The 12,153-nt window shown below is 35.6% G+C and overlaps 1 protein-coding gene across 1 annotated transcript in view; it reads right to left on the bottom strand.

Annotated features, from left to right (window-relative positions):
* LOC139687880 (uncharacterized) overlaps window positions 1-11,793 on the bottom strand; it is a 29,214-nt gene extending 17,421 nt beyond the window's left edge. The window contains exons 1-4 of the mRNA XM_071585215.1: window positions 11,191-11,793; window positions 10,932-11,113; window positions 10,605-10,842; window positions 10,170-10,383 (exon numbers count right to left, since the gene is read on the bottom strand). Of these exons, the coding sequence (XP_071441316.1) occupies window positions 10,170-10,383; window positions 10,605-10,842; window positions 10,932-11,113; window positions 11,191-11,509 (953 nt within the window). The 5' untranslated portion in view covers window positions 11,510-11,793. The remainder of the gene's footprint in view (window positions 1-10,169; window positions 10,384-10,604; window positions 10,843-10,931; window positions 11,114-11,190) is intronic.
* Between the last annotated feature and the right edge of the window lie 360 nt (window positions 11,794-12,153).

Genomic DNA, 12,153 nt, shown 5'->3' with positions numbered 1-12,153 from the left:
ATAGGATCCTCAAAATATTTACAGGCTAAAGAATTTGAGTAAACCTCTTTTCCGAACCAAGGTGAGATGAAGCAACACTTTCAAGGTCCCCTGCAAACTGTCCATTGAATGTGATGAATATAAATATAGCATGATGCATGTTTGCAAACCATAGAGAATTTCTCCCAAGGTACAATTTGATCAGATTAACTTTTGTGAAAAGTAAAATGACAAGAAAGATTGTTAACATTGACCAAAATTGGTACTAAGTACTTAGAAGGAGAGTAGAGAGTATCGATAAACTATTTTCAACAATGTGATAAAGGGCATCTAAGAATGCCTTATGTTTACAGAAGGTCATTTTCAAATTCAGTATTACACATGAACTAAGCTCCCAAAGATTAAAGGAAGAAGTATATATTTTTATCAACTTCACCCATTATTTTCTAAAGCTCTTTTCTTTATGAACAAAAAAAATTCCAATTTAATAAATGCTATGGCGATAATCTCAGTAGCCTGTAAAGTGGTTCATAAAAAAACAGCAAATTGTTCATGAAAACATTGGTTAGAATATAAAGCTGTAGTTTTTGCACATCAAAGAGATCAAAAATTTCAACTCATCTCAGTTTTGGGCCCTAAACAAACTAATTCCAGAACATACCCAACACAGCATCAGCATGATACGTACAGTAAATTTATTATTCCATGAAAATGTCGATTCTTAATCCCACCCTGGAATAACTGAAAATATTGCCTGTCAAAAGACCTGACAATAAATTCTGCAAAGTAACACGGCACCTGTCATTTTACTCGTAATCTGTCACTCTTACCACAAGTGATGAGACACTACAAGTGATACCACCTCCATTTATCACCAGCCTACTGACTACAGAGCTTCAATAGGTGATAAAATTTGTTGTCTCAGGCGTAACTTTGTGGAATTTGCATAACATATTGAAATGTAATGAAATAATTGACTTTGTAATTCCACACACAAAAAAGTGTGTGGAATTACAAAGTCAATTATTTCATTACATTTCAATATTCAATAGGTGATATTTTCCCCCAATGGACTTAAAAAAATAACAGCATTTAAATATGTTTATTCACTATTCTCTGATGCAAAGGTTAGTACACAATGAGCACTCAGATTAAACCAGAGCTCAAGATGGCCATTACAATCATGGAGGGTGTCGAAGCTGCAATTCACCCATCATTTCACAGAAAATTAACCTTGAGGTTCCAAGTCTCAGTGTTGGCGATGAAGATGGGTCATGGTTAAATGGTTATCCTCATAGAACTGACCAGCTTTGTCCTAAACCCTTCTGTTGGTACTTGTCCTTGCATAATATATGTTTACAGTAATTTCATTTTCATTTAAAATGTGTTAATTTTGCATCATCTTATCCTAAATATAGCAATATTCACACAAAATACATTTAATTTACATTATGCATACTTTTTTTTAACATTCCCATGCATTCAAAGAGTTTCCTAATAATTAAAGCACAAATAATAAAAATCACCACCTGGTTTTGCCTTAAATTCAGCCAAATTCAATACAACTGTTAGTGTTTAGACTAATAGGGTCCTGAGATTTGGGCATTAGTAGAATTAGGGAAAAGAACATTAGAATTAATGAAGATGTGGTGCGACATAAAATTGATGAAAATAAGTTATATACATATATATATAATAGCCAACACAGAAGCCGTTCAAAGTTGGTGGATGAGAATACATGGTTCATGCTATAAAAAGAGGAAAACAAGTAAATTCTAAAGGATATCTACATGATTAACAACCAAATAGATTACTGAAAATTATAATGGAAGGGAGAAAATACAAGGTAAAAATCAATTGTAAGAAGCAAGAGAGCACATTGGAAGCTGATAGAATTGATAAGCCAGGGGTACAGCTACAAACAATCACGATAATCTGTAATGATTAAGACTGTAGGGATATGCAAAAACCTGCGATTCATTGACAAAAAGACTACATTTACAATGCCAAGGAATAAGAGGTTATGATGACGATATTGTCAAGTTGGAGGGAATATGAAACTTTATACCTTGAAGAAATACAAAAATGAAAAAAATCCTAAAAAATATTAAACTTATGGCCTCTAAAAGGAGATACGGGATACATATACAACTTGATGCAAAAAGCAACCAGAGGTTCAATAAATGCTGCTGGAAATATCTGGAAAGCAGTCCAAAAGTGGTGAAAAAAGATCTGAGCCACAACTTATTCAAAGTAAAAAAATTTCTAATTGCTATACCTAACAAGAAAGAATTTCTGGTTTGGAACTCTTTTCCAATTCTGTTTGTTTTCCATTCATTGTCTGCCACATTGATCAATTTAGCTTAAGCCAATTCAATCCCTTTAATAAAAACATTGGATTGACTTAAGCTAGGGGAAGAAAACGATTACCGTATTTTCGATAACGCGCGGCCAGAACTTTATATATATATATATATATATCGACCTTCACCACCTCTATTGTGTTCGTCCTTCATGTGTGTTCCTATCCCTTTTCCTTATATCTGTTTCTGTATATATGAGTATTTATTCGCCGTTTGGCGGGATTTCGTGTTTGAATGTGTATTTGGCCAATGTGGCTCATCTCTTTCTTCTGGCTATGCGTGCCACGAAACGCACTGTTCCTTTCCTGTATGATGTTGTATGAATTCTAACCCACTGTCCTTTCCTCTTGTGTATTGTCTATTTCTCCTTTGGTGGGTGAAACAGCCCTGTGACGCCATCTCTTGGCTAAAGAATCGGGGCGCTTGGCGACATATTAGACCCACGGATCTCAGGGTAAATTACGTTTCCTCGATAGCTCAAGTGGTTAAGAGCATCCACCCGGCAAGTGGAAAGATCCGAGGTTCGAGTCCCGGTCAAGGAAATATTTTTACTCTTGTGATCCGTTCGATTCCGCCTTCCCCACCTCTATTGTGTTCGTCCTTTATGTGTGTTCCTATCCCTTTTCCTTATATCTGTTTCTGTATATATGAGTATTTATTTGCCGTTTGGTGGGATTTCGTGTTTGAATGTATATATATATATATATATATATATATATATATAATATATTATATATATATATATATAATATCTTTTATATATATAAATATATATATAAACATATATATATAATATATATTATATATATATAATATATTTTATATATATATATAATATATTATATATATAATATATTATATATATATATATATATATAATATATATATATATATATTACATATATATATATATATTATATATCTAAATGTATACATATATATATTAATGTATGGAAATAGACCTATTTTTGCGCACAATACATATCATTCTTATGTGCATATATATATATATATATATATATGCGCATAAGAATATGTAATGTGCGCAAAAATATATATATATATATACATATATATGTATAAAGTATACAGAAGATTGGAGCCAGGTGATTAATTCCAAACAACAGAAGGATCAAAAAATAAACAATATTTACAAGCCAACACATTATGTCACCTTAATGTTTTTTCCTTACGAGTCGTAAATCAATATAAGGCATAGCAATGAGTGCCCCTTTATTTGCTTTCTAAATTAACTATCAGCCAATCAAATATTAAATAAATAAGACAATGAATGAAATAGAATTTCCTTGTTTTGTTTGCTTTACTTCGCTTTGTTAATATCGGCACTCAGCTGCTCTAGACACCCATCCAAGTTCTATGAAAGTGCTGCCTACATGGTGATTGTTTCAAACCTGAATTGATTTAAGCTTTCGTAGTTTGGAATCTTCTCAAGAAAATTACCCATGGAGAAGAAAATTGTACACAAGGATGTTTAAGTTAAAAGTCATAAATTTTGCAAAAGAAAAAGGAAATCGTGAAGTTGCCAGGATTTATCCATTAATAAATCTTTTAAATAAAAGTTACGTGCTAGTTGCAAAAAGTGGATGATGTCTGGTATGAAAAACTACACAGAATCGGGAAGGATTAAAAGAGTGTCTTCTGAAGAAATAAGCCAGTGGATCCTGAAAGGTTGGCAGAGTGTCAGAGGGAGGGAGGGCAATATTTCGACGCCAGTGTTAGAAGATGAGGAAGAGTTAACTTCGGAAAGTGAACTTGGTGATGTGCCTGAAGAGATGATAAATGCACTTAATTCATTTAATTGCGATTCAGGTGACGAATTTCTTGGATTCAAGAGATATACCTATCCTATCTTATATTGACGAGGGTAAAAAAGAAACTTCACACTTCCACCATAAAGTAGACATGTTTAGTTTCTTTTTTACCCTCATCATGAAGGAATTCCACAAAGTTAAACCTGAAACTGTTATGTCTATCATATATTTATACGTACGTGTATATAATACGACATACTCTACGGATACAAGAAGTACTATGCATTAGAATAAAGAAGTACTACATATTAGAACCAATGAAGTATAGAAATTATTTTTCTTCTTTTTCTTATGGATTTATGAGAAGAAACAACTGTATCAGTGGTAGATCTGTATGAAACAAGATGCAATTAGAAAGGCATGCTTCCAGACTAATTTATTTCTGTAAGACTCTTTTTTAAATTACTGTGTGCATAGGCATGTAATTGTTTAGATTTTTTCAATTTTCATCACATAATGCATATTGTCATTTTTTTCGATGATCTGAACATTGCAATGCAACAATTTCAGAGTGTAAAAATCATTCGCCTTGACTGGGACACGAACCCAGATCCCTCAATATCCGGTCGAGTGCTTTAGCCACTTAAGCTACCGAGGCCTCCTCTTAAACTCAGAAATTTTGGGGCTTTTAAAGGAACTAGATGTCCCAGTCAAGGCGAATGATTTTTACACTCTGAAATTGTTGCATTGAAATGCACATTAGCGGATGACTCCGTTAAAAGTTACTGTTGCGGCATCTCCCGCAGTTTCTTTGGAATTTGTCAATCTGAACATTTTTTATATAGATAACGCACACATTATCCATGTGAAAATACGGTACAATATGAAATGATTGAATATGAAGCAGACAGACAATTGAGCTGCAAAATCATGTAGGGTGAAAAAAAATTTCAATAAAAAAATTACCGAATTAATACAGGGTGCAAGAAAACAACAGTAAAATTTTTGTGAAATTATATAAAAATATGGTACAAATAAAACATGCTTTCCAACATAGATATTCAACTCCAAATGATGCTTTCATTACACCACAAAACATGTTGTCTGGAATCAACATGACTTTCTGCAACAACAAACCCTCAAACCACTTTTCTGGGCCCGCTATATTGATGACATTTTCCTACTTTGGTCCCACGGACGTGAAACTTTATCCTCTTTTATTTCCTCTCTCAACTCCTCCTCCTCGGTATCTTTCACTTCTATATCTGACTCGAATATCACTTTCCTAGATATCGACATTCACCTCCAAAACAATACGTTTTACACCTCAGTCCAGATTAAACCAACTAATAAGCACAGTATCTTCATTTCGGAAGCTGCCATCCACCTCATACAAAACGCTCCATCCCCTTCTCACTCTCAATCGGTGGATTCCGTCTCTGCAACAGCACCCCCACCAACAGAAATACTTGGACCAGCTGCATGACTCTTAGAAAATGTGGGTACCTGAAAAACTACTGAACAGTAAAATTCTCAAACCGTCAACCCAATACACTCCTCTCCCCAAACCAAACCATCCAAAATGCCCTAATATCACCACTTTCTTCCCCGGAACACACAAAATTAAATATTTAATCTGTGAACTCTTCCCAATTATTAATAACAGTCATTCCACATCACTTTTATACCCACATTGTCCCTCCATTTTGTTTAAACACCTGTCGAACTTGCGTGACATCTTCAAGTTGACAAAACCAACTCCGAGCCCCCCTTCCCTTCCCAGCTCTTATCCGCCCCATGCAACCGCCCACTCAGCAAATGCTGCCATCTTTTAAGACCCTCCCCCGCCCTTATTACCAACTCCCAACCTGACGCAACCTGCACCTCAAAAAACATTATATATCGCCTCTCCTTCTGCCCTGCCTTCTACGTGGGCGAATGCACGACCACCCTTTCCCTCTGCATGAATAACTACTGCTATTCCACCAAATCTCCCACCTTCCTAAATTATCCCATCCCTACTCACACTGCTTCCCACAACCAATCTTTTGATGACTGATTCTTCGCTTTGGTGATTGAAACCCTTCCCGAATCTGCAAGTAACATAGAGGTGAGAACCCGGGAGATGGCGCATATCTGGGTGTCCCAGTCATTTAAACCCCCTGGGCTGTACCACAACCACTGAATGCATTCAGTAGCTGCATACATATCCCCTCCCACCCCCTTCTTCATTTCCTATTGGTCCCTTACCTCTCCTTCCCTCCCCCGCTCTTTCCTGAGAATGCCATTCTGATGATGACGGTCGAGCCATCAAAACTAACTTTCTTGGTGTTTCTATATTTTAAAAATCTACATGCGTTTTTATATATTTATATATACATACACTATATATATATATATATATATATGACTATATACATTATATTTTTTATAACATATATATATATACATACACATGACGTATATTCATAAAGTAAGGGCTGTTTGCTTATATTTAAATGTTGGTGCTTCAGAACAGTTTTACTCCTGCAGCGCAATCTACTGATTCCTTGAGATGCTATAGCAGCATTTGTTTTGTTACAGAAGTTCTTTTCTTGTCCGTGCATGCAATCAACTATGTCCGCGACAATCGTTGATCCCGCCAGCTGTCAAGTTCGTCCTGTCGAACGATTCTTGTACGCAAAAGGATTGTCGGCTGCTGAAATTCATTGGGAGTTATGCCTAGTTTATGGACCTACAGTTATGAGTGAATGAAAGGTTAGACAATGGTGCCGTGATTTTAAAAATGGACGAACAAATGTCTATGACAAAGAGCGAATTGGCAGGCCCAGTATTCTGACCGATGAAATTGTTTTGCAAGTTGAACAAATACTGCGATGTGATCGTCGATTGAAAATTAATGGCCTGGCTGAACAATTTCCTCAACTTGGACGCACTACTGTCTACAATATTGTCATGGAAAACCTCGGATACCACAAATTGTGTGTGATGTATATACCAAAACACTGCCACCAAAACCAATAAGAAAATTCAAGATTTTCGTGGGGAACTTTTAGACCACCCACTGTACAGTCCTGACCTTGCACCTAGCAACTACTTCCTCTTCTTGCACTTGAAACAGTGGCTTAGTGGACGTTTCAAAACCGAAGAGGAACTCAAGAATGGCGTTGTCAATTGGTTCAACTCTCAAGCTTCTATGCAGAGGGGTTAAAGAAGCTGGTGCAGCGGTATGAAAAATGCTTAAAAGTGAAGTAGGTTTGTTGCTAACTAAAAGTGCCAATGAAATGTGTTTCATATAAGTACGTTTTTTCCTGTGACCAAATGGCCCATACTTTATGAGCATGCATCGTATGAGGCATGATCATAAAGTATGGGCCTCGCAGAAATGATGGGAAAGTAAAATAATCCCCAACTCATTATTATTTCATATTGTAACCTGCATGCTTAGAAAGTATGGTAGTATGTTTTTACTTTATTATTTTGAAGTATAATTTTAAATAAACTACAGGACATTCCTGACAATTTCCCCAAATAGTGCCAATCTCAACGAGGAATAAATGCAAGAACTTCTCAGAATAAACCTTTCTCCTTCATTAAGGTTTTAACCCAAATCCCTAAATTTCCCTGCTTCAGGAAACCAAGCTACTTTGATTATTAAATGGGAATGACTAGACACTGAACTGATGATGTGGATGCTCTTTAAGTATTACTTATTGTGTATGTATCAGCATTATACACAATGCTATGAAAAGGCAAAGTAAAATATATCCATTGTAGCAGAATGTTAAAACGTGATTGACAGTGCTTCAATTACCCCAAATGAAATTGCTATGGTCTTTTGCAGATTCAAATACTGCATCTATGTAAAAGAAATGAGCATACTTTTATGATGAATAATATAGCAACTGAAATGAGCAAGGTTGTATTTTGTGAAAGATAAATACAAGGTTTGTATTAAAAGTATTGTAACAACTTTTCCTGATATGTGAGTGAAGTACTGAATCAGATCATCTGTTAAGTGTGTGCATGATTGCAGATCTTACTGGCATTGATAATATGACAGTACACACCATTATCACTGAAAATTTAGGGTATTGAAAGATCTCATCTAAACTCGTCATGAAGGTCTTGACAGATGGCTTAAAGCATAGACGAGTGAATGTTTGCGAAGGCCTTCCACGACAGCATCACAACAGTTCTCCAACCCCCTTACAGTCCAAACTTGGCACCAGCAGACTAGTTCCTATTCCCAAAAGTGAAATCCTCACTCAAAGAACACCAACATGGAACCCTAGGTGCTGTCCAAGAAGCTTGCATGTACACCCATAAGGACCTTCTGGAATCCACCTACCAGGGAGGCTTTGAATTGTGGAAAAGCCACTAGCAAAAGTGTGCCCATAATCGAGGGATGTACTTTGAATAATTTTGGAGCATTGTAGCAATATCATAAATAAATCTATTTTTCTCAAACCTTTCCTGATGCTTTTCATACAAATAATGTAAGTGATATTTTCCTTGAGGACTTTGAAAAGTTCTTGATTCCAGATTTAAGGCAGTTATTCTGGGAAACAATGAAAAACAATTGGCTGACAAGAAGCACATTAAGTCACTACAATTCAGGATCCCAGATATCAGAAGTTTCAAGAAGGTACTATTTTATATCCAATTGAATGAGGTACTTTCTGCATACCAATTAAGAATTTTGATGGAAATATAAATAATATTAGATACTTGCTTAATTTAGAAATGAAAATATTATTTTAAAATGATATTTCTGAGAATACGAATCTGCAATTGAATCTCTTACATTACTTACTTCACCTAATCTCTTGACTGAATTAATAAAGTTGCAACAACAATATGCAGATAAAACACAGCTGCCAAACATAAGAATAAGTTTTACATAAAAATTGGATGGATGAATGTTTATAATGTTGCATTTAATGTTCCAATTTCACTTAAATTTGATGTGTTTAAGAATTTTAATAAGTTAAATTTCCTTATTGAGTCATTAAATACCATTTGCTTAGAGATCTTTCAAAATGGCTGTCTTCAACATTTCATTTTATTTATATCAGTAATAGTGCAAATTTTCTTTCAGTTAACGTTTGGGTTATTTGTAATTATGCCTTGCAACTGAATGTCAAACTATTTCCACGTGAAACATATTCCATGAAAATGGGATAAATAGGTGCTTCCATTCTGAATCCCATTCCAAAAATTTCAAATTCAGTTTCTCCCATTTTGTCATGAACCTTGAAATGTCTTTACCGCACAACCCTAGCACTATGCCTAATTAATAAATACAACAGGGCATATACATTATGTAATTTATCATAAGCTTCTGCAGCAGTTTGTTGGTGCTGTGGAGTTGTGACAGGATTTCATGACTCTGGTATTCCAGGGAGCATTCCACTCCTGAAGATACTTTTGGATAAGCACTACAAAATAACTGTCATTCAGTCCTCATAGCAGCAAGTATCTTCAGAAATATTAAGAGTTTTAGTCCTGAATATAATTGCAGCAGAATGAGAGACATTGAACAACAAAAGGCTATACATGTAGCTAACATCAATAGCTTTCACATATAAAACATTATTATCCTCATAAATAGTAATGAGAATAGGTAAATCATATCTGTGATGTACCTGACTTTGCGACCACATATCCAAACCAATGGACATCATGCACAACATGAAAGGGGATCCAGTATTATACCAGCCAACCTTTTAGCCGTAACTTATTTGAGTTCGGACTGTACTGAAATTAATTTTCCAATGATAAACAGAACAAAAAAGCTTTGCTAAGATATTGGTGAACGAAGAAGAAGCACACCAGTGACAAATCTGTGGCGCTACCTATCACATAATATGTCATGATTAGAGCATAATACTAAAGTCACCCCTGTACACACTATAAAACACTCGCCAACTAATCGATTGGAAAATAAGTAATTTATGAAATCCTATGTTTCCACAAACAAAATGTGTTTTAGCATATACACAGCATATTATCAAAATAAATATCAGGGGTTTCATGAAATATAAATGCACACCTGTTTAAGCACATCCTCGGCAGAAGAACGGCATAAAAATGCTCCCGGGATTGAGCATTAGGTAGGGAGAGAAGAAATTTCCGGGTGGCTACTGATGCAGATAGCCGAACTTGGCTCCAATTGTCTGCCAAACCCTTGCCTAAATGCTGACTGAACTGATGTCCAAAAGCAAATATTGGGTTCACTTCACTTACACTATCTCGACCCTCTGCATCTGCATAAATTGGTGAGATTTTAGAAAATGACATTGTATTAATATTTTATACGGTTTATTAAGTTGAAACATCTACCAAAATCTTTCTATTTACCGGAGTAATACAGAATTTTGATAAGGTAATATTCACAAATTAATTAAACCACATAAGTCACATATTAACATGATATGTGCTAAGTCTAAACTCATGAAAACATGATAATACCAATTAGAGAACTCACCTTGTGCAGCGTTTCCACAAGCAACAAGTGAAGCACACACATAAAATCCAGTTTCTCGAACAAAACGATTGGTATGCGTCAATATCATAAAAGTAAGATCCAATAATTCTTGATCTACAAATGGCTGAAAGTTTGCACCACAACCGTCTATCATGGCTTGTAAACACTTCATGCTCGTCTCCAGATTTTTCCACCCAGCAGTATCGTGGAATATTTTTGCGGAGTCCGCACTGTTCCTCTAAGAATAAAAGAGTGATCCATAATTACTTTCCAAGAAATTTTACATAATCACGAAGAATAACCGAGGTGGTTCAATATGTTTCTCACCCTTTGTGGTGGCCCGGCTAATTTCTCCATTAACTTTTCAGTTTCCTGTTGTTCCTGTCTCGATGCAACATCTTCAGCCACTTGTCTTTCCAGATTAATTTGAATTTGATTTAAAACATAATCTTTACAGTCACAATAAATTTCTGGCCCCAGCCTTGCACATAACGATCCGAGAACTTCCCCTAGAAGGAAAACAGTTCAGAAATTACCTAGTTGATGGTTTTAATTCACCAGTAACTTCAAGGATCTCTGCACTTACCAGCAGCTAACCTGACTCGAACTTCAACATCGGTCAACAATGTTTGGGCAACGGTTTTTATATCTTGTGCAAAGTCCACCTCTCTTTCATTTTCAAAATTTAAATACGGAACCAAAGCTTTTGCTCCTAATAGGCATCCCTGCTTAATTTCCCACGTACTTTCTGGATTAGATAACATTTGCAGCAGACGAGAACTAAAATTCAACCTGTCAGCATCGCAACAAGCTGTAATAGCCTTTAATAGTTCCGCTACGCCTACATCCCTCTCTAATTTTAAATTACTGCACAACAAAAATAAAACATCTTCCATGGTAGTCATTCGAAGGAGCCAGTAAGGAACTGACAAAATATTACTTCGCTATCAATTTCAAAAATTAAATTAACTTCTCCTCATACACAAACGCGAATAATTACAATTTTTCATTTCTTTCTTTAACCCAAAGCTTTCTCAGGTAGACTAATTTACTGAAAATATTGGTCTTCAATAGCAAACCACAAAAATCAAACAATATCTCAATCAGCAGGTAATACGTCTACTACCCGAGTTCCCCTGATGTCTATACTATTGCAGTGACCCGGATGTCCTATTCCTACTGATTCTTTAACAAATGAGTAACAAAATTGTGCTGAAAACTTCCGATCGTGACGTGCACTACTTCACTCAACCACTCACTTTTTACCAGGCCGCTGCATCTTAAGTGCTGTCGTCTACGAGAGAGTTTTCCAAATAGGAGAATCTGTAACACCCATTCTAGAAAGGAGTTGAGGGTACAGCAGCATTCCTGATGTTAGGTAGGAGTAACGCTGCCTTCGACCAGATTTCTCATAGAAACATGAGGAAGGCGTGGATTCATGGGTCGTCCACTCACGTGCTGAGACCTTTAACTTTTTTTTGGGAAGCAGAGGAAGTTGTTTCACAATGAAACTAAGACATGGTTATTATGGTTAATTTATTGGTTGATT

This window comes from Hetaerina americana, unplaced genomic scaffold (genome assembly GCF_022747635.1).
Source record: "Hetaerina americana unplaced genomic scaffold, ioHetAmer1.1.p SCAF_2, whole genome shotgun sequence".
Classification (NCBI taxonomy): Eukaryota; Metazoa; Arthropoda; class Insecta; order Odonata; family Calopterygidae; genus Hetaerina; species Hetaerina americana.
The sequence above is the reverse complement of the archived record's forward strand: the minus strand, read 5'-3'. Positions and strand labels throughout refer to the sequence as shown.